Source organism: Pempheris klunzingeri, chromosome 5, assembly GCF_042242105.1.
Source record: "Pempheris klunzingeri isolate RE-2024b chromosome 5, fPemKlu1.hap1, whole genome shotgun sequence".
In the NCBI taxonomy this organism is placed as follows: Eukaryota; Metazoa; Chordata; class Actinopteri; order Acropomatiformes; family Pempheridae; genus Pempheris; species Pempheris klunzingeri.
In genome coordinates this window covers 25,551,178-25,577,093 of record NC_092016.1, presented here as the reverse complement: position 1 = coordinate 25,577,093, position 25,916 = coordinate 25,551,178, and the positions used below count along the sequence as shown (strand labels likewise).

Below are 25,916 nucleotides of genomic sequence, written 5' to 3'. Positions count from 1 at the left end.
TCAACACGATATCACAAATCATTTATTTGTTAGAGTTATTTGTAGTAGTTAATATGAACAGGCTTAGTGTTGCCAGCAGGCCCCCCAGGCAAAGCAACCGTCATTTAATCACACGTCTACACGTACAATGGTGAATGATTCCCACACAGTGACGAGGACAGAAGCAGGCGCCGCAATCCATCTAAAATAAAACATTCATGATGATTTTCTTCCCATTTTTATCCTGGTTTAACCGTAGTGATCGGTGCCTGTTATCACCCAGGAGTTCTGTTTAAACAGGAAGTGCTTCTATGTGCAATATGTGCTTAAAAAGCCGTTTCATTCTGGCGTCAGTCTGCGGTCAGTCCACCAGCGCTGAGCGGATCCTCATGAGGCTCTCTGTGCTTCACGGCTCTCCCTCAGACTGACATGCTGTTTATAGTTCTCTAGGCTGCAGTATTTTCCCAGGGTTCATCAGGTTCTTTGGGTCCAGGGCGTCCTTGAGACCCTGCATGACCTGGATGGCCGTGGGTCCCATCTCCTCACACAGCAGGGCTCTCTTCCCTAAGCCCACTCCGTGCTCCCCTGTGCACGTACCGTCCATGGCCAGGGCTCGCCTGCAGGGAACACAGAGCGCGTCAGTTTACTGCGAGGAGCCCATCCACGTTTTCAACAACGTTTTACAACTCGGTGCTGGAAACCGGACGGCACGTCACTCTGGAACGAGGATGAGATTATTCCACCTTAATTAACTAGAAAGTGGGTTTCATTTTGTTTTGTGGGAACCACGCACCACTTACAATGCAACTGTGAGATAAAAGCAGAAACTGAGCAGAACAATCCATCATCAGGATCAACTTACGGCTTGTAGCGTTTCTTTTCTTTCTTTGCCATTGAGTGTAAAATGTATTTGACATTTGTTTGGCTAATGTTATTTGAAAGTATATAAATGTAAATATGGTGTTGTCACTGATGTTTCTTTTGGCTTTTTTTCAAACCATTATCTCTAGGAATATTATAGCTCTGATGTTTGATATTACAGCAGGATCTTACTTACTTTAAAACCTAAAAATAAAAAATGTCTGGCCCTGTACATTGAATATTGATAACCCACTAACTGTAACCATTTCACACATTATACCTACACTTACCCATCGCTAACAGACACCTAAACATCAGTTCAGTACACTAGGGTTTGGGATTTGATGGGAACATAAAGACTTAACCACTCAAATCCATCTTGCCATTATTAGTGTTTTCAGTATCTGTAGCTTTCCTTCTTCCAGCCCTTCATGCCATTACCCTTTGGGATCTAGAACTGATCCTGGTACAGCCAGTGGTTTTTGCAGGCTTTCAAAATAGATTTTGAGAAGTTCGTACAGGTATTTCGAAAAAAAAAAAGAAATCACCATTTATGGATAGACAACACACAATCTAACAGCCTCTTCAAAATCCGACACTTAAAGTTAAGTCCTCTGAAATCAATATCATCTGAGAGAGATGGGTGAGAGAGCGCTGCCAAGGGGGAGGCGAATTTGTCTGAAGTTAGGTGAGCGGAGTGAAAAGGATTTAGGCAAAGTGTGGGGAGGATTAGGGAGAAGAGAAGAGAAAGGAGCTGGAGATTGAATGAGGAGGAAAAGTTGCTGAAAGGGAGCAGTGAGGCCTGTGGACTCGGAGGGCTTCAGGGCAGAACACTTACTGAGGCTTGAAGCATGCGTCCCTTTTAACAACCCTTAGAAAACAGAGATTAGCCTTGTTGTTAATTAGAAATTCAGTTCCACAGTCGTGCCGGTATAAATGACTGAATTCAGTGCATGAAAACTTGGACTTTCACCAAATTCTTCCTGCAAGGTCAAATTCTATGTCAGCGTTAACTACCTAGACCGCTCGGTAAGTGTGTGGGAATGTTCTTGGATTGGGTCCAAATGTAACTACGGCGCATGAGGTATCCCCACGGAGAAGAGGTTTGTGAGAAAGTGGGGGGGGTGTCAGAGGACGAGAGAGGCGACATGCTACCTGGCCAGTCTGTCGGTGAACAGGTGGACCCTGTGCAGCTCCTCGGGGTCACTGGGGTCCACCACCATCAGGCAGTGGAAGTTACCATCGCCCACATGGCCTGCTATGGGACCTGCAGACACAGCAGGCAGCATTTACACCCATGACTCCGGAAAACACACAGCATGATCTCTATTTTCTCTTGTTCTGCTCCGTCTGCGCTGTGTGTTAGTGCAGCTGCTCTTTTGTTACACAAAATCCGTGTGTAAAGAGAGAAGAATACACATTTCCCTTTTAAATGTGAAAAGTTTCATCAGCAAAAAAAAAAAAAAAAAACAACCCTGTTGATCAGTCCAACACTCCCAGAGGTTCTGCTGCTACGGCCTCACTCGCCCTCCTGTGACCAGCAGCCTGTGGTGGCCAACGTTAGCTAATGCTGTGCGTGAGCCATTAGCCCATCATCAACACTTGTAGCCACAGTTGCTGTCGTTAAGTCAACACAGTTTAATAGATTTCATTCTGTTTAGAAGTCTGTTATAACCAATATGGCAGAGTCTCATCATGTTCATCAGCTTTTTAATACTGAAAAGAATGTGATGTATTTCATGGTGATACAGGCCAAAGCATGATCGTAAGATGGAACACCAGTAGGGACGATGTGGCCTAAAATGATGTATCATTGCAACATAATTCAGCTCTTCCCAGCAGTATATAAAGTTTAGTGTGAAATAATTAAGTTAACGTGACCTGGATCAGGATGAGAGGCATGACATTGTTTGATTAACCAACTAAAAAAAATAAAAAAACTTTCCTTTAATTCATTGAAGTCTTTGCCAAAGCAGCAGCAGCAGCAGTACGGCAGCCTGGAGCGGTGAGTGTGTCTGCTGCTGACAGACACTGAAACTCCACCAGGAAGGATCAAAGAGCCTCCTGCCTGAAAAACCCACCGCTGCAACAGTCCCACGTTTAGTTCATGTAGTTTAGTTATTTCAAGGCTTTTCATAGTACCTTCATAGACATTTCTGCCATATCTAATGGACTTGGTGAACGGGTTAATAGTAATAGATTTACTTATGGTGCCACTTCACTGTCTGGCTTTATACACAGCGTTGTTCTGCCCGTGTCGCCTCCTTCAGCCACAGTCACTTTTTACATTAAGATGCACAATACCGACAGCGGGTCGGGATTTTCTCCTTAATCACATTTGGGCCTGGAAAATAAAATTACCTGCGTTATGTTCCACACTCTAAATCTTGTTAAACTTGGCGAAGTCTGAAGACTTAATAGTGCTGGATAAAATGTGGGTGTTGGTGTTGAGGCCACTGGCCACGCCCTCACGCCGTGCCCATTAAATGGCTGTTGTGACTTTTCCTCAACCCGACGGCCAATCGATTGTGTTGTGTCCCCGTGAGGTGTCCCGCCAGGCTTTTCATCCCGTGCACTTTGTGTAAATGATTGTGATGATGATGATCCATTCAAAGGTTACCAATGATGCACCCACAAGCTTTCCACTCAGTGAATCACAACAGGCATTAATAACATTAATACCGTCGTAAAGGCTGCTCTCTGCTCACCTGTAAGTCTGTTCTCCATCAGGTCCTCCTTTGTCTCCACTATGATCTCAGGCAGTCGAGACAGAGGGACACACACATCTGTAGCATAGGCCTGTGGCACACACACAAACACACACACACACACAGAGGCAAGATAAGGTCAGAGTATTGGAATGGCATCAAGTGGTTGTCTTTTGTAATCGCTAAGATTTAAAACGTTAATAAAGTGGAAAATAAAACTGTCTCAGAATGGTTAAGGTGTTAGTGTTGCACAGAGCTATCAGGCAGAGCCTTTCAACCAGCGGTGTAATTAACTACCCTGTTGTTCACCATTAAAAGGCAACACACTCCAGCAGCATCCAGGAACCCTGCACTTTGAGCTGTAACGGTATTGAGTTTTCCACCCAGCAGTCACAGAGGAGAGTAATATTGTGCTAAGTGATGATTATATGATACTGCCAGCCGAACACTGTTTTATCCCTTTGGAATAGTTCTAATGAACAACATTACATCTACCTGACTTAAGGTTCCTCTTCCAGTTTTACCTGTCATCAGCAGCGGAGGTGTTTGCTGGTGAAATGTATTATCTTACTTTCATTGCCTTCCTTCCCAGAGCGCACAAAGGGTTGTTTATTGTAGCTATTGTAGTTATTATGCTGTGATTTTGTTTTCGATTCACTGGGTGTTTCAGTGCTAAAACCAGCTAATAAAACTGTGCATCTGATCTCAGGTGAAGTGGCAGACGACTCTCTTTACCCTGCAGCCTGGTCTGAGGGCCAGAGCAGCATACCAGGCGTCATGACGAGCTTTCCATAACCGGTTCCGTGTTTCTGCATCTTTAGCCCACTGAAAATCGGAGCCACCGTTACTCTGAGTGATGTCCTCTGCAGAAACACACACACACCAAAAATACAACGTTCAATTACAAGTTAAAGTGAGGCCTAAAGTCCTAAACTGGGCACATATTTTGTGTCGCACCGTGGTCGCTCTTTTCTGTCTCCCTTTCCTCCCTTCGGCCCACAGCGCTCTCCGTGGCTCTAATCAGGACGGATCACGGGACTTAAATCCATTAACTTTTTCGTTTATTTTATTTGTAATGGCGGTGGATACAGCTGACAGCGCAGTGTGTGCTCCGCTGCGACACAAAGTGCCGGTCCGGTGACAGCTGAAATGGATCTCTCCTGCAGAATCAAAACCTCTCAGCCAGCTCCTCATTACTGTAAATGTCTAATGGGTTCCTTCTCTGCATAATGGCCCTCTCCTATTCACACGCCTGCTTGTTGTTTTTATCTCTGTGTACGAGACGCACCCACCGTCCGTTCTGTGCTGTTGAAGCAGAAACAGCCTAGACTTTGACTTAGCTCCTGCTCCTGAGAGGGTGTGAGATTCACCCCCGGTCTCAGTGAGAGGAAGGCGTAAGCCCTGTTGGTGCAACCGGCCCCTGGAGACTATAAAGGTATATGATAACTTAGAGATACTTCACTCTGGAATGAAGCATTGGACGAGTGGAGTTGCTGAGCAGCTAGCGTGGCTGACGCAGAAAGACGCTCTTATCTGCCTGCATTATCTGCCTTCACTATTGATAAACGTATCATGTTTCAGTTCACTTCATGCCTGATGTAATCATCATCAAGATCACACTTCTTGTATAAACTCATTAACATTCATTTTAAAAAGGTTAATTTGACTTATATTAGGTTTTATCCAGCAGCAACAGCATGTGACTGTGTTTTATACTCACGCACCGGCTGTGCTGACCTGCTCCTCCAGGCTTCGCTCGGAGCCATGGAACTCCAGGAACAGAGTCGGGGTCACGGGGTAGGACAGAGAGCTGAACCTGTTGCACGCGTCAATCATCACGTCGTCCAGAAACTCTGGGTAACACACAGTCAGAGCACACATTGACGAATGTCACTGTAATGCATCGAAATGGGTCATTCTGACTTCTGTCACCTTTTACTTAATGGCCAAATACACATTTTCCATCTGCCAATAGCTGATATTGATTCTATTCTCACAGCTAAAATCATGATACATTCCTCCCTCCTGTATTCTATTATCTTCCTACTGCAGGAACCCATTTTCTCCGAGGGATCAATAAAGTTTCATCTCCTTGTTTTGTCTTTAAACCCTGCTTTTTAAGTGGGCCAGGCTGGTCCGAGCAGCCCGGAGATACCACTACAGCATCTTCAGTCTTGGCCACATACTGCGAGGAGAGAGGCAGATCAAAGGCCTGATTTGAAAACACGTCATCTTCTTTGAGCACGTGAAACTCAAACGTTTGATTCCATTGTTAAAATTTCTCTTTGTACATCACAGAAATAGATTTTTTTTTTTTTTTTCCCAAATCAGCTGAAAAAGCGCCTCTCTCCATGTCTCTGACGCAACCAGCACCGTCTTTGGCACGGTCAAAATGTACATCAGTCAGATCCAGCCACCCCTTATTTCACTGCATTGTCCCTTTATGTCTTATTTTGAAATCCGGGGTGGCGGTGCTAGAGGTCACCCACATGCTGAGAACAAACCGGACCAGCGAGACTTTGAAAGCACATTTGAGCAGAAATTTTTCTGACGTGTGTCCATCTTAAATATGCTTAAGGAGGAGGCCATCAGATCAGATCCCATCATTGGCCGATCACTTATTTAGTGTGTGATACAAAATTCCTCCTAGGTTTTAAAAAGGCTGAAAACAAGATGTCAGTCAAAGTAAATTAATTGCAACAGACACACCGAGCCTTGTTTAGACTGGAGCCAGATGTGGCCAATGAGGGAGACAATGGGTGGGGGCAGGAGGGTGTAATGATGGATTACTGAAGCCCCATTTCTACTAGACCAGTCCAATGCACTTTAACCAGCATGCACTACTTGGTCCGCTAACTGGCACTAATAAACTAGTTTTACAACTGATAGAAAACAACAGATAAAGAAGGTATGCTGGTGAGGTATGAGGTATGCTGATGGCACGTTAGAGGAATTATTATATTATTATTATTGATGTCTAAACACTATGCAATTATGGCAGAATGAAACGAGTGTTCAATAAGATATATTGAACTGTAGTGACTGTCGTATGGGGGCGGTGCGGCTTCCTCACCGATGCGAGCGATGGGCACTCCTGCTTGTAGAATCTGCACTGTGCTGTCCACAGCGGCCTGCTCTGAGGGAAAAGAGCAGACGGCCGACACCATGGACTCTGGGATGCCGTACAGACGCAGTGTGGTCTTGGTGATTATGCCCAAGGTGCCCTCTGAGCCCACAAACAGGTTTGTCAGGTTGTAGCCTGCTGACGTCTTCCTGAAGATTGATCGAACAAAAATAAGAACGTTAAGCTGCACTAGCAGTCGTTGTGCGTTTGTGGGTGCAGGCGGCTAGTGTGTACCTGGGACGTCGGCCCTTCCCAGCCGTGTGCACGATGGTCCCATCAGCCAGCACCACCTCCAGGTTTAAAACGTTTTCCCTCATGGTTCCGTAGCGAACTGCATTGGTACCAGAGGCACTGGTGGCAGCCATGCCACACAGGGACGCGTCGGCCCCGGGATCTGAGACGATATAAGCACATCAAAAAATTATACTCAGACAGAAACCGTAAAACTTAAATCTTTACCTGAATGGCATCTCCATCCCCCTCTCACTGGACCTGCAAGAGCAGGCCAACTTACACTTTACCCTGTCTTGTTGCTTTGTTAAGACATCACACGTTTGTCAACCCAAAGAAAAATGCGTTTGTAATGTCCAGTTTACCTTGAACTGCTGAGGTAAATTTCCCTGTTGTGGGACTAATAAAGGAATATCTTATCTTAAGGTGCCTACTGAAGACTCTCAGTGCAGAGGTCAAACATAAAGCTACATTCATACAGCACGTTTGCATTCAGGGCTCAGAGACTTTGGAGTGACCTGCCGGAGGAGATCAGGGCTGCACACACTGTCTCATCTCTTAAATCATTGTGAAACAAAAAACACTTTTCAGGGATTCCTTCAATGTTTTACAACATTTTAGTCTGTTTTATTCACCTTGTTTTTAAAAAAATGTGTTCAGTTTTCATTTTCAATAATATGTTTCATTATTATTATTATTATCATTATTATTATTGTTATGACCAAATACAGTGTCTATGGCACAATTTTACATTTTACCCATGAGACTCACAATTTGGTGCTAAAGTGAAAATTGTGCGTTATAATCCTAGTTCAGCTATAAAGTGTTTATTCTATAGTTTATTGCAGATGAGCTGAGAGCTGCAGAGCACTGATTTCCATAACTGGCAGGTCTGTGTGTAGTAACACAGTTACACAGTTACACAGGATGTTACTGCATTTAGTGAATCTGCAGTGAAACTTTGCTATTCTAAATGCTTGTGTGACCAGACTGTGACCAGTCTTTCACTGGGCCCCAGTGAAAGCAGTGAAACCAGTTTGACTGACCGACAGGAAACCACAGGCCGGTGTCTCGCAGGTAGGAGTTGAGGGCCTTCCGAGTCACACCGGGCTCCACCGTCACATCAAAGTCCTCCTGGTGGAGATCCAGAACCTGGTCCATGTTCCTTAGGCTGACACACACACCACCCTAAGGGCAGCAGAAACACACGTGGAGACACAGAGTACAGGCACAAACACACACACACACGTAATAAACATAAAATAAAACACAAATTAACCACACATTTGGTATTTTCTATTTTTCAGCTTAGTGTCTTTTTATGTGCCATATAAAAGCATTTTAAATTTCTCATAATAAACTTCCATCATTTTGATATTTACAGTCCACTGTACCACATGGATGTTCATATTCCATTCATTCATTTGTGCTTAAAGTATCTAGAATCTACTTTTATATGATAGCAGGTGTCACTACAGTTCTAACACCCCTCTGTAGCCCCACCCAGCCCCACTCAGCGGGCACACAGCCACTCATACACAGGGGCTTCATCTCTCACCTTCACTGCACCGACCCCTCCCTCCAGGCCGGTTCCGGTGCCGAAGGGGATGATGGGCAGGTGGTGGGTGTGGCAGACCTTGGCCAGGGCGCTGACCTCCTCCACGCAGCGCGGAAACACCACCACATCCGGGGGACAGCATCTGCACAGCAGCAGTGCAACTTTCTCACTCACCCTTCTCCACTGAACAGCACCTTCTGTTCGCAGCTCTTTGACAATACAGTCAGAAAATAAGCCCAGCCCTGCCTGCCCACAAAACACTGATTTTTTATTTTTTTTTGCATAGCGCTGAAAACACCATCACCATGCAGTGATGAGTGTGTATGACAGAGAGAGACTGACCTGTGCACAGACTCGTCTTTGCCGTGCTGCTCTCTGACTGTCTCACCCAGTGAGACGCCGTCCTCACTGCATATAGACCTGAATGCAGAGAGCACACTGTCTAGAGCAGCACTCTGTGCACGCACACACACACACACACACACACACACACACACACAGTGAAGGTGAGTGGGTCGTCACAAGAGAGTGGGAGGAGAGGGTCACATATAACCTTGGACACTTGAACTAGGCGCCACACTAACACAGCACACTAACATGCTCACTGTGACAGTGACAGCATGCTGACGTTCAGCAGGTATAATGGAGTTCTGATATCGCTCCAGTGGGATTCATCCTCTGGGAACCATGAAGGTCTGTGCCAAATTGTCATGAAAATCCACCCAAGAGCTGTTGAGGTTTTTCAGCCTGGACCAGATTGGACACTTCTGTACTTTATTATCTCCTTTCCAAATCGCAGAACGTTACACTGAAGGCAAAGGAGGTTCTAAGACTGTTCTAAGTGATGGATGGATGTTCTTTTTTCTACAAAACCTCACATCATGATGGCACAGAGAGGTGGAGATAAACTAAAAGGTACTCTTCTTCACAGTTTAAGTATATTGTCAAAGAGGGTTTGTAACACACAATACATATCTAATGGGGATTGGTCACATGTAGGACTGTGGGAAAAGACTCTCTCACAGAGGTCATGTCCTACCTAGATAATGATACATGTCATAAAATAGCACATTTTTTGTAAATTCATTGAATAAAAAGTTTATATAAATGTAATGTAATGTGTGTGTCTGGCTGATGGTCAACGGTCATACACACGCTACAACGTGTGTATGTACTTGCACCAAAGTGATTTCTTGTGTTTTCGGTCAGATTATTAGGAGAATGCACAATTTTTGGGATTCTTTTTCTTAAAATGTCCTGTGGATCACACCAAAGCGGTTTCACTTTCAGGCCCCTTTGGATGTTTTGCTTTGGTGCTGACATCTAATACGACACGACAACAACGTGATCCTCTGACGCCGGATGTAGAAAATCTTCGAGAGTCGACCTTCGTTACTCATCAGTTGCATTGGTGGTTCAGTGGTAGAATTCTCGCCTGCCACGCGGGAGGCCCGGGTTCGATTCCCGGCCAATGCACAACTTCCTTTTCTACACGTTTGGTGTATTAATTCATACATAAATGCAGATATTTTCATGCTGAACTCAGTTTGAAGCGTGAAGACTGACCTGCTTGTTGTATACCAGAAAGATTTTCATTCTGTTTAAGTAAATCTCAGATGCACCTTTTTCAGTCAGTCAGTTATTACTAGTTTTATTATCTGAATAAATGGCTGAATCTTTTGGATGAACACATGTAAATGTTTGTACTTGTCAGATTTTCTAAAGAACATTAAAAAACATAAAGAACAGGAGGAAGTTAAACCAAGCAGAGTGACCACACGCGCTCACACTTGCTATCATAATAGCATTATATCACACAAGGCGCTAGCTAGCTGCGTCCAAGTGTCAGCTACTGTGTAATGAAGGCCTGGGGGGGGTGCTAGCAGGGTTAGCTGACAGCAGTCTCCCCCCCCACCCCCCCAGTTAGAGGGCTTGTTCCGACATTGCTGGCTTCATTAACTGCAGCTTGAATTAGAAACAACAGCAACAGGAGCCCGCTGCCTCTGCGGCAAAGCACCGCACCAGACCTGTGACCTCCTCCACAGGACCACTGGAAGGGAAGAGTGTAAAGAAGCCCTCGACTTACTCTGGCGGTGATTTCTGACTGAATGTAGCGGCACAGCAGGAGGCAGCGCCGGTGGGACAGCAGCCGTCGGCTCGGTGTCAGACGGCGCAGCATTATTTAGCCTGTCAGGAACTAATAATGTCACCGACTGCTGCCAAGCTGCCGACATCATAGGCGCCACACTTCCGGTTATTTCTTTTCACAATAAAACAAAACTATCAGAATTAAAGCATTATTTCAAACAATTTCACAAAACATGCTTTACAGTAACATTTAGAAAAAACAGGTTTCGAAAAACCTGGTACATGCATTTACTTAGACTTAAATCTTGTCATGGTGACTATTAAGTGTCTGTGGCTCTTTTTCTGCAGTCCTGACTAGAACATTACAGAGATTACATGAGTTGTCAGATTACTGCTTTGGATCAAAACTCAGTCCAGGGACTGGCTTTAGAACTCGCTGTCAGGGGTTCACATTGTGCTCATCTTACATCTGAGTTATAAGAAATAAAACCAGACCAGTAGATGTAAACAGTGCACACCAGAATAATATATATGATAAGTAACACTGCTTGGGGTTGTGATACGATTCTTAAGATAACAATTCTCAGGTGTTAACATAGAAATGTTACAATAATACAGTGTATAATATAACAAGATAATAATATAAGATAAAGTATACGTTGAAATGTAGTAATATTCATAGCATATAATATAGTACAGCTATAGAACATAGAGTATTGGACGTAGTATGATATGGTATGGGTACAGTACTGTATAAAACAGTGCAGTATAGTATAATATAACACGCAACAAATACAGTTACATTACAATGTCCCACAACATGCAGTTAAAATGGGTTGTTATATTCCAATCTTTACTTCTTATAACATCTCGTGGTTTTATTTTGAAGTCCACGTCATGCGTTTCCGGTCTTCCTGGTGAAATTGTTGGAGCCTGCGGAGGGACTTTGTGACGTAATGCCTCTTTCCCATCAGAAGGGGGCGCTGCAGGGCCAATAAAAAACACGTCCAGGTGGGCTCACGGTGGAGCGAACGGGGGCTGCAGGTGGAGCTGCGAGCTTCTCCTGTCCGCCTCTGCTGTTCCGCAACTTTTCTTTACAGCACGTCAGGTGAGTCCGCTTCCTGGGACGTCTGGTTTTACGTCCAGCCGACGGCTTTAAGCGACTGTGTACGTTCTCTGTCTACACGCTGTTGTTGTTAGCATTGCTAAGTTAGCAGTCCAAAGTGCACAGAGCTGCAGCTGCTCCCAGATCAGTCTCACTGTGGCACCGTAACGCTGCCGTGCACGTCCTCCCTGAAGGCGTCACGCACCGTGGATGAACTTCGAGCGCTGTGATCAGGGATTTAATGATTAGCTAGAATCACCTGCGTAAGTTACCGTAACTTAAACTGACTTTGCCATGAGGAAGTCACAGCTTGCCAAAGACCGTAAATGATCTTTTTGTTGCTGCTGTAAGCTTACTTAAGAAAGCCAACTTTAAATTGCTAGAATTTTGAATGCAGTCTGGTGGAGGGACATTTGCCCATTATCGTAATCACTGTTGAGGTCTTTACATCCATAAAGTCATGGGACATAATTGTTGTTTGTTGTTTTTAACCCTTTGTAAATGTGTAACTGGCCCTGAAACAGCTGTTTTCCCTCTGAGAGGACATGTATCCTGTAGACCTTCCAGCAGTGAGCATCACTGACCTGACATCAGCAGCTGACCTCTACCTCTCTTCTCTGGAGTCAAGACCTCCTAATAATGAGTGGTTTCAATCATCACAGGCATCACAGGTACCATGACATGTGGAAGGTTTTTTGTGGAAATATCCACAATATTCACGTCTTAATTGAATTACTGTTGCAAATATCAGCCCAAAAAAAAATGGCAGTGTTTTGAAAGTGGGAGCATTTTGGCTCCTGAAGAAAAAAGTGTAGTTATTTTGTCTCATGTTAGACAGAAAAAAAAAAGTATGTTTTGGAAAAAGCTCAGAGGTTTTTGCTGACAGCCTGGCGTCCACAGGTCAGGGACCGTGATAAAGTGCACAGAAAGCTGTCTTCCTGTCTGCTCAGGTAGCGATAACAGCAAACACTGTCAGGCGGCTGCAGCTGTTTGAAGATGGCCAACCGGACGGCACGCTGCTGGTGCTTCACCCTCCTGATGACCCGACACAAGGTTTGCAAGTGAACACGCCGCCCTCATCACACGCATGTGAGACAAAAGCCTGACGCTGTCTGCTCTGCCTTCCAGTGGTGGCTTCACACCTGCACGGCAAGTGGTGGTGCGTGGACGACATCTTGCGAACGTCCAGCACGTCCAGGAGCGGCTTGATGCCGGTAACCGTGCTTTAGTCCATCTGTTTGTATGTGCCCTGTTGTGTTATTGTATGAAACAAGATCAGGGCTCCTGCACACGTCTGAGCAGTGTGTGAGGTGGGGGATACAGTCACCTGTCCATCTAATCATTGAGTCTATAAAAAGTGAAAACAGGGAAAAGGCAATGAAACTAGCTTTACAGTCAAGAGAGGATTAGGATGTGTGTGATACATGTTAAACCTGCTCCCCCTGTTTGGCTGCAGAGACAGCACATTTCACTCAGAGTCATCCGCTTCCTACAAGACACAGTCACCCTGATAAAACCCCTCTCGACCCGTCCATGCACATGTTGGACGGACGCTCAATTGTACAATGTGCAGGTTTGTCGCTGGATTGAATAATTTGCTAAATCCTGACTGAGCCTAAAGAGCCAAAGCGTGTCACAGGCAGCTTTTAAGTCTTATTGGAGCCACATATGGTACGCCATGGTATGGTGTCACGCACCGTGGATGAACTTCAAGCACTGTGATCAGGGATTTAATGATTAGCTGAAATCAGCTGCGTAAGTTACCGTAACTTAAACAGATTTTGCCATGAGGAAGTTCCAGCTTGCCAAAGACCATAAATGATCTTTTAGTTGCTATTGTAAGCTTACTCAAGAAAGCCAACTTTAAACTGCTAGAATTTTGAATGCAGTCTGGTGGAGGGACATTTGCCCAGCATCGTAATCACTGTTGAAGTCTTTACATCCATAAAGTCAGGGGACATAATTGTTGTTTGTTGTTTTTAAACCTTTGTAAATGTGTAACTGGCCCTGAAACAGGAAGGAACAGCAGTCGTCCTGATAAAACCCCTCTCCACCCGCACACCCGTTAGATGGACGCTAAATTGTACAATGTGCAGGTTTGTCGCCAGATTGAATAATTTGCCAAATCCTGACTGAGCCTAAAGAGCCAAAGTGTGTCACAGGCAGCTTTTAAGTCTTATTGGAGCCACATATGGTACGCCTGTCTGAACCCTGCACATCCCCAAATATCCAAGAGTTTCTTCCTAATGTTAGACTTCGTATACGACTACAATGTCTGAACACGTGCACCCAGCTGCTGGGCTGAGCTACCTGCCAGCTACTTATGTGAAAATGATTAATGGGATCATTGATGCACAAAAATGTAAAGAGCAAACTGAAGCAGCGCACAAACAGCATGGAGAGGGCTGAATCTTCTTTGATAAAATCACCTTTGCCCAAGTGTAGATAGTACAGACACCAACATACAGAGAGCTTGTTACCCTGACAACAGTCAAGATTTCTTTTTTGTTGTTTTACCAGTTGACAGAATTGACTTTTTTTTAGCTGTAGCTGTGTAATATGCCCGTCACAGCCGCCGTCATTGGCTGTGAAGTCGGCAGACGCAGCTTAAAGTTTCACTCGCCACGGGCACTTGCAAAATTGCAATTTGATGAATGAAAACCATTAATTATTCAGATGGGACAGCAAACATGGCCACTCCAGGCTTCCGTACTCTTGTAATCTATAGATGTCAAAGGCCTTCAGAAGGAGGACACCGGTAACATCAGTAACATCAGTAGCATCAGAATCTATATATATGTTGTATAAGGTACTTATTATTAAGCCGCCAGACTCCACTGGTTTCACCTTGCAAGACTATCTAGACTATCGCTGTGGTGTTTTAACGTGTTAGCTTGGATCCAAAGCAACCCTTAGAAACACTGAAGTCACATAACAACACCGACAGACGAACTGATCAAGGCAGTGGTACATCATCCCGCAGCCCGTTCTGTGAGGTAAAATTACTGTTTTTGTCAATGGAGTCTGGTGGCTTGGAAGAGAGGATAGACTGACATAATGACGTCACTTCCCACCTGCTGTCTGACAGCAAGGTGCAGCTGTGAAAAAGTCTAAATATAGCACACATTTAAAGTGAACTACCTGAACTATCCCTTTAAAGTGCAGTTTTAAAAAAAAAAGAACATTTCATTTTTTTCACTCTGCATAGTTTGTGTTTGGTCACTATGAGCTTCCTATGGCGGCGTGTCCCCCCCCCCCAGGTGCAGTCGACTGTGGAGAGGGTGATTGTGTTCCTGCTCAGTCAGGTAGTGGAGAGGTCCTCGCAGGAGGAGGTGCTGTTCTCCCCGCACCCCCGCATGGAGAGCTGCAAACTGCTGTGGAGGGACGGCCGGGCGCTCGGCTTCTACACCGTCAAACACAAAGGTGGGAGGAGAGCGAGAGGGTCGAAAAGGAGGATGGTGAGAATGAGGGTGGGGGTGGCTGCTCCTCTCTGTTCCTCCCCGATGAATTTATTCTTACACATAAATTTCACCCGCTGCACTTTTAACATTGATATTTGTTCCCCCTCAAGGTCACAATTAGATAACCAAGTGCTCACCACCTGTTGGTTCACCATTACTGCACAACACACGACTTTAAGTAAATAGCACTTCTGCCTAAAGAGATCACAACCACACAATGTAAGTGTCCATAAACATGTCAACAGATGATTTGTGTCTGTATAAAGTAACGGGAGCATTTACAGATGTACTAAATGGGAAGGCAAGATGCTGCTAGACGAGGAAGTTGTGCAATCCAGAATAGTTTATCCTGATCGGGGGGGGGGGCCTTCATTCAACAGCACACTGTGGCTGCTCCATCTCGTCTCATCCCCCCCGCCAGTACCTAAAACTGATCCACTGACGTGGAAAAGCCACAAATTACCAGTGAACAACTGTTGCTTATTACCAAGATGACAAATATATTGTGATTCCTGTGGCTTCTTCACCACAACCCCTCCCCCCCCTCGCTTTGTTTTAGCAGTAACTAAATACAGCCCCCATGTGTGTTAACAGTAAACAGCGATGCTCTTATTAATGAGAGGAACTACACTGACTTACATATATGCCGCCTCGTTTTCTTGTGAATCCCCTGTGAGTGTGAAGGCAGCTTCAGTTCACTACTAGGATGGCGGACTCCGCCACTCACAATGACAACCACAACCTTATATACAGAGGTAATTAGCGAATGTGAGTATACTACATCGCTACTGCAGGATGAAACAGACTAAATATATCCAAACCAATGTAATTTATGAAAGGATTCTAACTTTAAAGGGGTATTATCAAAAATAGTTTCAGCTACCTAGCAGGTTGGCCTAAAAAGATCCAGCACAGACGGGGCTGTGTTCTACTGTAAAGAATGCCGATGTGCTGGTGGTGTTTCAGGCAGCCTGTGTGACAGCTGGAGCAGTGACTGCTACCTGCTGCCTGTCCTGGACACGGTGCTGGTGAGGCGCAGCTGCAGGAGGAGAGGCTTCGGCCTGCAGATGCTGCAGGATTTCTGCTCCTCCTTTCCTACCGAGACGTTTGTGGGAGTCAGCGCTCCGATGTCAGCCAGCATGGTGGCAGGTCAGCTAGGGTTTCCCTTTATCCTCCCCTCTACCCCCACAAGGCCCTTTTTATTTGTTTATGTTCTCGTTCTCTTCCTTCTTTTTTTTTTTTTTTTTTCTTGAGGAGAATTCTGTCTGATGAGTTGCCATATTTGGCAGAAGAATGCACACTTCCTGTCGCTAGTTGGCCGTATTGCACATTCATGCCTAATGGGAATAACTCGACTAATAGTCATCCCCACGTGCACACAGTGATTAGAGATTTGTGTTTCACAAAGCACAAGCTCATGACGGCTCTCTGACAGTGAGGTCAACAGTGATTCTTAAGACAAATGATTGTTCGACCTCTTCTGTTTTTTTCCCTGAATGAGTTACCTCTGCGGTCACCAAGGTTGTGTGTTTCCTCTGTGCGTTCAGTGTGCAGGAGGTTCCTGCAGCAGCACGAGGAACATCGGGAGCGTCTGTATGAGGTGGAGGCCCCCGGGGGCTGGAGTCAACGACGCAACATCTGGCTCAACATCCAGCTGGGCCGCTACTCCCTCAGTGCAGATCGTATTGGCCGTAATGTGTTTACATCATCTTCAAGAATTTCACATTTTTAGACGCTGTGCTGCAAAACTAAATAGTTTCCCTAATATTTCCAATGTTGGCTCGTGTGTTTGTAGGTGTTAATGAGCAGAGGAGTGAAGGAGATGGCTCTGCTAACGAGGTGAGAATCTCAGTTTCTGTTCATATTTAAGGAATCCCTCCAACACACTAGTGGTACTATATGACTTTCCTCTCCAGCAGTGGTTAAACACAACATTCACTATTTCATAAGTTTACATTCTTGGGCCCCAAGAGAAGGGGGTGTTTACTGACATCGACGACCCCCCTGAAGCTTTCTTTTATCTCTCATTCGTTAAATGGATCGGTAGGAGTTTTCCTCAACACGAGGAACCCTTACTCAGTGTCTCGGGCCAATTCAAAGTTCAGAAAAGTCCACTCTGGGAAATGTCATAACACAATACTGATGGTTCAGTTCTCAGAACACTGTGCCTGAATGCATATGTAGAAGTGGAGACTTTATGAGTCCAAGCAGTCATTATATTGCCTCAGGGCCTCAGGGTCCCTTCTGTTGTTTTCAATGCAGTTTTACACTTATAGACTGGACATGTCCTCATCGAGAACCTGTAATGTGAACATTCCACTGGCAATAGACTCCCCTGAAAAACAAAGAAAACCCTGTGACACAAGCCAAGGAGGAAGTTCCCCAAGCAGCGAGATCTCTGGAACAGGATGTAGCCCTGCGGCCCACACCAGTCATCTGGACCTCCCACCAGACCTCCACAGTCCCTAAACGCAAAACAAGCTCCAATGTGCAAGACCGTTTCCTCCGCAGAGCCTCGCAGAGAGGAGCCAGAGGCAGAGGAAGCGCAGAGCAGCGCCAAACGAGTCCGAAGGGCACGAGTTAAATCACAGACACAAACACATTGTGTGCAGCACCAGCCCCCAGATAAAAGTGCTCAGACACATCAAACGGATGCTTTGTACTTTTCACACATTGACACTATGACCTTCGTACTGTATCCATGGAGGGAAGTTTACACACCTTTTTGGACTCATTGATAATTACATATATAGTTAAGTACTATTACAAAGCATGCAATGAGCTGCTTTACCCTGCCTCACCCTCCAAACTGTAGCCTTTAGAGAAGGGCCCTGCACACCCATAGTGAGCCCACTTGTGTTCTGGCCACATGGCCCCGGGTTCAGCCTGGACCGGTCGCCGGTCAGCCACAGGGCCGACACATGGAGACAGACAGCCGCTCACGGTCACACCAACGGGCCACACCTTACCTGCATGTCTTTGGACCGTGGACCCCAGAGAGGACTCCAGCTGGCCGGCAGCCCAGCGTAGCTCTGCACAATGTTACCAACTGAAAGCATCCATGTGGACCTATAAAACAGTTCTTACTTTAAAAAGTCAATTTGACTCATTGTCTCATTTTTTATTCTAATAGAGAACATTCTGGCCTCCTCTGTTTGCCATACATAAAGTTGTATCTTTTTCTGTCCTGGCTGAAAGGGGCTTCTGGATTATTCTGGGTTTTGTGTCTGAGGCTTGCAAAATCCCTGACATCTTTTAAAACACTTTTTAAAGAAGCCTTTTATTTATTCTAACACTCTGTTTTATTCCCAACGTGTCTTATCTTTTATATTATTTAACCTCATAGCATTTGACCTGCTTCTTTTGAACTAAAGCACCTTTGTTTTGAAGAAAAAGATAAACGATGTCTTTTCCCATCGTCGTTAGTTAGATAATGTCTCACTATAACCTGCTCTCTCAGCACTTTTACGGGACTTTCTCCTCATCTCTTGCACAGCTGTGTCCCGCCGGTACGTGCTGTCTAAAAACCAAACGCACCTCTCGTGTAGGAACAGGAAGTCAGGAAACAGGAAAAATCTCGGAGAATAAGGGACAGTTTGCAATCTGGTGCGTGAAAGATGAGCCGAATTTATCAGAACACGTCTTTACAGAACAAAGCCGTCCACAGTGAGCGGTATGAACGGGCCTGGTGTCCCTGTGCCTATGACAGGTAGGACTGTCACAGCCCACTCTGCAGTCTGGGCTGTGAGAAAGTGCGCCAGTGTTACCGCGTCAACTTCCTTGCCTTGCTGCCAAGAGACACCAAACTCCATTGAAAAAATCCGACATTTTTTCTTTTCCTGAAATGTAGAGCAGCTAGATGTGACTTACACACCTCACACGTGTTATTTTCTAAGAAGTAATGTTGGCTTGTTCATTCGGCCTTCAGGTGCACCCCAAGTCGGCACTTAATGTCTCTGAAACTCCAAATGATGCAGCCGTGTCCTCTGCGCTGCTGCAGCTCACTAAAGCGTCTTATCACAGGCTGTTATCAGTTGGAAGCAGCTGTGGAACAAAGTACAGTTGCTCTACAGGTCCTACCTTAATACATGCTGCTTTGTACATCTACTCCACTGCATTTTACTCTTCTAGTTCCTTTTTTCATTTAACATCATGATGCAGTGGTGTAGTAACTGTCTACAGGTGGTACAGCTGATGAACTAAAACACTGAACTATTCTCATGCTTATTTAATAGTGATCAAAACAAAGAAACACAATATTAGACTGTACTGTACTATACTATACTATACTACACTATACTTTACTATACTGTACTGTACTATACTATACTACACTATACTTTACTATACTGTACTGTACTATACACTACTATACTGTACTATACTATGCTGTACTACAATATACTTTACTGTATTACACTATACTATACTACACTATACTTTACTATACTATACTTTACTATACTATACTATACTATACTATACTATACTATACTATACTACACTATACTTTACTATACTATACTATACTATACTACACTATACTTTACTATACTATACGATACTATACTTTACTATACTACACTATACTTTACTATACTATACTATACGATACTATACTTTACTATACTACACTTTACTATACTATACTATACTACACTATAATGTACTATACTATACTACACTATACTTTACTATACTATACTATACTATACTACACTATACTGTACTATACTATACTACACTATACTTTACTATACTACACTATACTTTACTATACTATACTATACTACACTATACTGTACTATACTATACTTTACTATAATACACTTTACTATACTATACTATACTACACTATACTTTACTATACTATACTATACTACACTATACTTTACTATACTATACTATACTATACTATACTATACTATACTATACTACACTATACTATACTATACTATACTATACTATACTAACACTTTTGAAGGTGCCATTCTGAACACTGAGTACTTTTGATACTTTAAGTACTTTTTGCTGAAAATGCTTCTGTGCTTTTACTTCAGTAACATTGTAAATTCAGGACTTTGTGTTTTTAGACTGTGGTATTTCTACTTTTACATAAGCAGCGTAAAGGATTTGAGTGCTTATTCCACCGGTAGCTGAAGGATTGAGTTTGAAGTTCAGTTTGTTGAAAGGACTTTGGTTTGCATGTCTCAGCTGTGCGGGTGTCTATGAAGGAGAGCAGGAATGGCAGAATGATATTAACATTTGATGTTTCTGTCCCACACAGCGGCCAGGGGGTCCTTCTAGAAGGAAAGCTGCTGGATGTTTCCAGACATGCCATCAGTGATGTCAACAATCAGAAGGTACAGTCGGCTGACCCCTGGCTCTGTAAGCCTGGTGTTCTCCTCTCTCACTACAAGTGATGTTTTCATGTTAAAGCTACATACAGACATCAACAAATCTGAACTGAATGAATAATAGGACCCTTATTCCTTATTAAGAAGAAAACGTGTGTGTTGACCAGAGGCCGTGTGAATGTATGTGGTGTTGGTGTTTCTTCTTCTTCTTCTTTTCTCCTGATGAAAGTGACATCAGCGACTGTCTGACCAATGAAAATTTGGTTGGCCACCAACTGACAGAGGACGTCCATCTCTAGCAGGGAGCCTACGCTGCAGTTTGTTACCTATCAGCCATTTTGCACCCAAAGTCCAGATCCTTTTTTCCTCTGTCACCGGCAGGCCCGCTTCTATGTGCTGTACATCAAACCCAGCCGCATCCATCAGCGCAAGTTTGATGCCAGCGGGAAGGAGATCGAGCCAAACTTCAGCGACACCAAAAAGGTCAACACCGGCTTCCTCATGTCCTCCTACAGTGAGTAGATCTCAGGTTAAGCTTGCATCTCTCTTCATTCACTTGGAATCTGTCAGCTAAGTGTGCAATGTCAGAGTGTTGATGATTTAACAAGTTCTTAAGCCCAAACCTGGTTTAAGAATTATAGTTAAGTGTTAATATGAACATTCAGAATATTGTAAAATCATCGGGATGGTGTTGGTGTAATTATCACGTTACTTATTTTCATTATGAATTCTGATACGTGATAAAACAAAAAATGAAGTAAATGAAGATGGATAAAAGTTTGTAAACAGAAAAGACCCAAACCAAATTTAGCTCGAGATACAGTGCTCAAAATACATAACCTCAAAATATTCTCACCACTAAAAGAGCAGTGGTGCCAGAACAGATGGAAATGATCCCGGAACTGTAAGATCGGTTTTCTTTAACCACAAACAGCCGTTATACATTGCTCCCTTCAAAGCCACCAGACTCCATTAATATAAACAGTAATTTTACCTCGCAGGATAGTGGAGTCGTTTGCGTTATTGTTTGACTTTGGTGTTTTAAAGGGTTAGTTCAGATTCAACACAATATTTGTGTAACTCGTGAAGTTGAAGCTGGTTTTGTAATAGATTTTCATAGCTAACTCTTGGTTATGTCTGCATGCATACACCTTTAGATAAGTTAATAATGTTTGAGTAGTTTTCTTCAGCAGAAATCTCAGTTGTTTTTTAGGATGTATCACGTTTGTCTGACTAAAAGTGTGATGCATTGGCCGGGAATCGAACCCGGGCCTCCCGCGTGGCAGGCGAGAATTCTACCACTGAACCACCAATGCACGTGTTGCAAAAAGGTGGGGGCAATAGAACGGGAGGGGGAGGGGGAGGGGGCGCCATAATGTGAATGAAAGGTGTAAACTATTTGTTGGATTTAAGATAAGATAAGATATTAGTGCCACCGTGGGGAAATGTTCAATGTCACAGCAGACAGTGGGAGATATTAAAACATATATGTACAAGACAGAGGGAGTGTAAAAATAGAAACAATATAATATGCATAGGGGGAATATGAAAACGAGAAGGGGGGGTGTTAGACATTATTACACATTGAATAAATATATTGCACAGAGTGAGGTCGTTCTGAATAAACATATTGCACATTGATTGTACATTATAATGCACTTTGGCCCACTGGGAGCAGTGCTGGTTGTGTGCAAAACCTGCAAAAAACTGGGATTACTGGGTGAATAAACACATTTTTACTGCAAAATAGCAAAATAATAAAACATGTAATAACACTTAGTATTTTAATAAAAGCGTGAACACTTGAATTACAGTTTTCTGTACAGTATCCAGCAGGGCAGATGTACACACTGGTTAAAAAAATGTAGTTGCATTGGCCGGGAATCGAACCCGGGCCTCCCGCGTGGCAGGCGAGAATTCTACCACTGAACCACCAATGCATGGAATGTTAAGGAGGCAGCTCAGATACATCAGGCCACATGAAGACTGTCCAGTGGGACTCAGTATTACATGGTGTGCTTCAGTGGTGAGCCTTCAGGGCCACCGTAACTCTTAGATGGGTGTTTTCTGTCCACACAGAGGTGGAGGCTAAAGGGGAGTCGGACCTTGTGTCTGAGGACCAGCTGTCTGCGCTGGTGAACAAGGCCGAGCTGGTGAAGATAACCGACAAGCACAGGCCCAGCGGGACCTGGGCCTTCTGGTACCCAGAGTCAGAGATGGACAAAACGGAGCTGGAGACGGGACAGGATGTCCGGCTGAAGACCAGAGGAAACAGTCCTTTCATATGTGAGTCTGTGTCACCGACATGTTCCACATACTTACCAGAAAAAACACCCTTACAGCACCCACCTGCCTGACTGTCTGAGCCCTGCTTCATCTCCAGGCTGCCTATTTAAAGGGAATCACCTGCAGTGGGTCTTTGTAAGGGGACACAAATACAGCACAAGATTTGCTCCGAACTCTTCCATATGTTTTCTGGCTGTAAATGATGGACCTGTTTTTCAAAGCCTCCTTTTGGTTTTCATGGCCTTCACATCGCTCAGGCTTGCCCTAGAGCTGACCTGGGGGAAGTGAATGAAATTAGACTTGATTTTAGTTTTTCCGGCCCCTTTCACAGTTTCTTAGTCAACCTCAAGGGGAATGAACAGAGTTTGACCTGAGGAGCCACCCAGCCCTTTGATATTCAATAGTCGCTTTGGTCTCTTCTGGTCGACCTGTGCTGTTACACACTTTCATCATGATGTGATGGGCATGTTGTAGTTTTAAAATCCTGAGGAGCGTTAGAGAAAGTAAAAACAAGATAAGTTCATTACAACAGATGTAATGTAGAAATATATCAACAGATATGCTATTTAATGTGTTTAATGTAACCAAAAACACACATACATGGATGTGCGTATGATTAACTGCACAATCGAATAAATGTTTGGAAATAAATAAACACAAGTCAGCTTATTCCTACTTTTCTATAAATCTACATTGATTTATTCATTTTTCTAATTTCACATGTATACTGTTATTTCCAGGCAGATGCAGAAAGATGCTGCAGCTAGCTGACGCTAGTAGCCACCTACCGCATAAGGACAGACACATAGAAATAATAGACGGGGAAAATGTAGAAATAACTAAAGAGATAAATGTGGATTTGTAGAAATGTAGAATTAAATTAGTTTTCTTTATTTTCTTATTATTCTTAATTCAGAACGATTGGTCCACTTCTATTTGCCATATATTGCATCCCCTCGGTCAGATAACAAGTCATTTTATTCTATTCAAACGTAGATCTAAAGGCCTAACAGTGTCACAGAAATGTCCCTGAAACACCTGGAGAGCAGAGCTGAATGCTGATTAGAAAGAAGCTGTTATTTCTGCCTCAGCCAACCTTTTGTTCCTCACATGAGGGCTTTTCTTTCTTTCCACCCTCTGAAATGAAGCCCTCACTTTTCACAGGGAGACACCTGCTGTGGTGGTGGCTCAACCTCTCACTTCCGTTCTTTACACAGTCTGATCGTGATCTCATTCACTTTGTTTTACCCTCTACTGTCCGTGCTTTGCATCAGTTGTTTTTTTTCTTCGGTGTCTCCTGCTTCTGTAAGTAAACATACATTTCTTCCTCACGTCTGTGCTGCCAGTCTCCTTGGCCAAAGTGGACAGCGGCACGGTGACCAAGTGCAACTTTGCTGGGGACGAAAAGGCCGGAGCGTCGTGGACGGACAAGATCATGGCCAACAAAGCGGACGCAGTGAGCTCCCAGAGGGCCGGAGGAGACGGAGAGGGAGCAGAGGACGATGAATGGGTGAGGACGAGCTCACGCGTTGTAACGTCTTGCTAATGGTTTATAAAGTTTTAAAAACCTAAGTCTTATTGTAAAGTGGCTCCATTACTTCTAAACACCGTAGTGTATCTGTAGCTGTCAGGGGGCCCAGCCAAGGTGCGTGTGACCCTCCATTTATGGTTGCCATGCATTTTGACTATTACATAACCCCATAGTGAGCAACTCAACCTCTCTGCACACGTGACACTTGAGTGGATGTGGAAAAACAAGCCAGAAGCTATGATTTAGAGCAAACAGGAAGTGGGCAGCAGAATCCCTCCGTGGCTGAGCCTGTTGCTCAGGATATATACAAAGCAGGTGACGTCTCAGACAAGACGGAGGAGGCTCACGTCTCTCTCTCTCCACTTTGTTTCTCCCACAGGACGACTGAGGAATCCGTCTCCCCCACCGGCCTGAACTCCTGGCCCTGCTCCAGCCTCCAGGTTGGACTGCTTCTACTTGGCCCCCGTTCCCGTCTCTCTGTCTTTAGGTCGGACTCCAACATTTGTCTAAATGGGCACCGAACCTCTTACATACGTGGCCTTGGGGCTGCAAACCCCCCACGTCACTCCCACAGTGTAGAGGACAGCTCAGGCTCCTCCAGAGCCACAGGGTGAATCTGGCTGTTAGCGGAGATGCAGGCTGGATTTGAAAGGTCACTCTTCTCTTGTATACTTTGGATTAGATCCCCATATTTACATGACTGGAACTCAAGCTGTACATTTTCAGTGTTTCTACGCCTGTTCTTCAACTGTTGCCTGTTTGTGACAGGGTGTATTATTGCATCCATGGATTAAGGATTTAAACTGAAACCAGAGTGCATGTGTACTTTTTTCTGCTTATCCTGGTATTAATTAAATCCCCAAATGCCTGTTGTTTTCCCCCCACAGGGCAAACATTTTATTACCCACGTTTCCCTGCAGAATGAATTCAGTCTGAGTGGGGGCTTTAGAATGTTTAATGGTACAATCACTGATTCAGTGGTATCTAATCTCCCACAGCAATAACCCCTGACAGCAGATGTAAATAAAGACCGGGGGCCTCTGCATCAACGGTATTTTTTTTTAGTTCTCATGTCAAATTGGGATTTTGGTAAATTTAGAGTTTTACTGTGACCCCCTAAATCCTGCAGGAGGAAGAGGAAAACAACAGTAGCTATGTTCTAATAATACTTCAATGATACACTCCTTCATTTTTATGGCCACATCAAGTTAAGTCCGTTTTACTTATATAGAGTGAGAGAATATAAACTGCAGAAATATTTTCAGCAACTGGTGACTTGAAAAAAACTGCCGAGATAAATCTGCCGTTCGGTGCCTGAATCTCAGAAAAACTTTTAGACAACTTGATCCCCTTTTATGAGATACAGATTCTTCGTCTTTGACTTGAATTAAGCCTCACGTTGCAACGGCTCCTCTTCTCATAGTCCGACTCTACATCAATACATCTCCAGCACATTCTTTTGGTCTTTTACTCTATTTCCCTCCTTTGTCTTCCTAAGCATGTAGTCTGTTTAGATGTTATTACATCGGTCATTTGCTGGAGAATGTACCTAACTACAGAACGGTGGTTGCTATAATTGTCTTGCTCCTGGTGACGACGATGAGCCGAAGAGAGGATAAGTTGGCGC

General features: G+C 44.2%; 3 protein-coding genes and 3 non-coding genes across 7 annotated transcripts; 3 read left to right on the top strand and 3 right to left on the bottom strand.

Moving 5' to 3' along the window:
• Positions 1–11: 11 nt before the first annotated feature.
• Positions 12–10,664, bottom strand: ldhd (lactate dehydrogenase D). Its single transcript, XM_070830136.1, has 11 exons — positions 10,548–10,664; positions 8,804–8,916; positions 8,462–8,603; positions 7,950–8,091; positions 6,907–7,066; positions 6,622–6,821; positions 5,273–5,401; positions 4,284–4,411; positions 3,549–3,639; positions 1,996–2,107; positions 12–596 (listed from the first exon to the last, which is right to left on the bottom strand). Exons 1-11 carry the CDS (start codon positions 10,638–10,640, stop codon positions 416–418), a joined length of 1,491 nt encoding a protein of 496 aa, XP_070686237.1. The 5' UTR covers positions 10,641–10,664; the 3' UTR covers positions 12–415.
• Positions 9,867–9,937, top strand: trnag-gcc (transfer RNA glycine (anticodon GCC)). Its single transcript has one exon. It is a non-coding gene; the product is annotated as a tRNA-Gly (tRNA).
• Positions 10,665–11,591: 927 nt separating the features above from the next.
• Positions 11,592–18,254, top strand: fam169b (family with sequence similarity 169 member B). The gene is given in 10 exon segments (XM_070831497.1): positions 11,592–11,657; positions 12,179–12,325; positions 12,605–12,707; positions 12,783–12,868; positions 14,915–15,077; positions 16,082–16,264; positions 16,663–16,806; positions 16,911–16,954; positions 17,378–17,555; positions 17,558–18,254. Coding segments are annotated over 9 exon segments (1,323 nt in total). The 5' UTR covers positions 11,592–11,657; positions 12,179–12,199; the 3' UTR covers positions 17,854–18,254.
• Positions 18,255–18,660: 406 nt separating this feature from the next.
• On the top strand, positions 18,661–25,390 carry arpin (actin related protein 2/3 complex inhibitor). Of its 2 annotated transcripts, none has more exons than XM_070831495.1 (6): positions 18,661–18,824; positions 20,403–20,478; positions 20,854–20,986; positions 22,552–22,758; positions 24,120–24,268; positions 24,669–25,390. In XM_070831495.1, the coding sequence occupies exons 1-6, from the start codon at positions 18,733–18,735 to the stop codon at positions 24,675–24,677; spliced, it is 666 nt and encodes a 221-aa protein (XP_070687596.1). In that variant the 5' UTR covers positions 18,661–18,732; the 3' UTR covers positions 24,678–25,390. The 2 variants fall into 2 exon arrangements, with proteins under 2 accessions (XP_070687596.1, XP_070687595.1); XM_070831494.1 differs by having other exon boundaries at positions 24,105–24,268; positions 24,669–25,388.
• Positions 21,718–21,788, bottom strand: trnag-gcc (transfer RNA glycine (anticodon GCC)). Its single transcript has one exon. It is a non-coding gene; the product is annotated as a tRNA-Gly (tRNA).
• Positions 22,342–22,412, bottom strand: trnag-gcc (transfer RNA glycine (anticodon GCC)). Its single transcript has one exon. It is a non-coding gene; the product is annotated as a tRNA-Gly (tRNA).
• Positions 25,391–25,916: the final 526 nt, after the last annotated feature.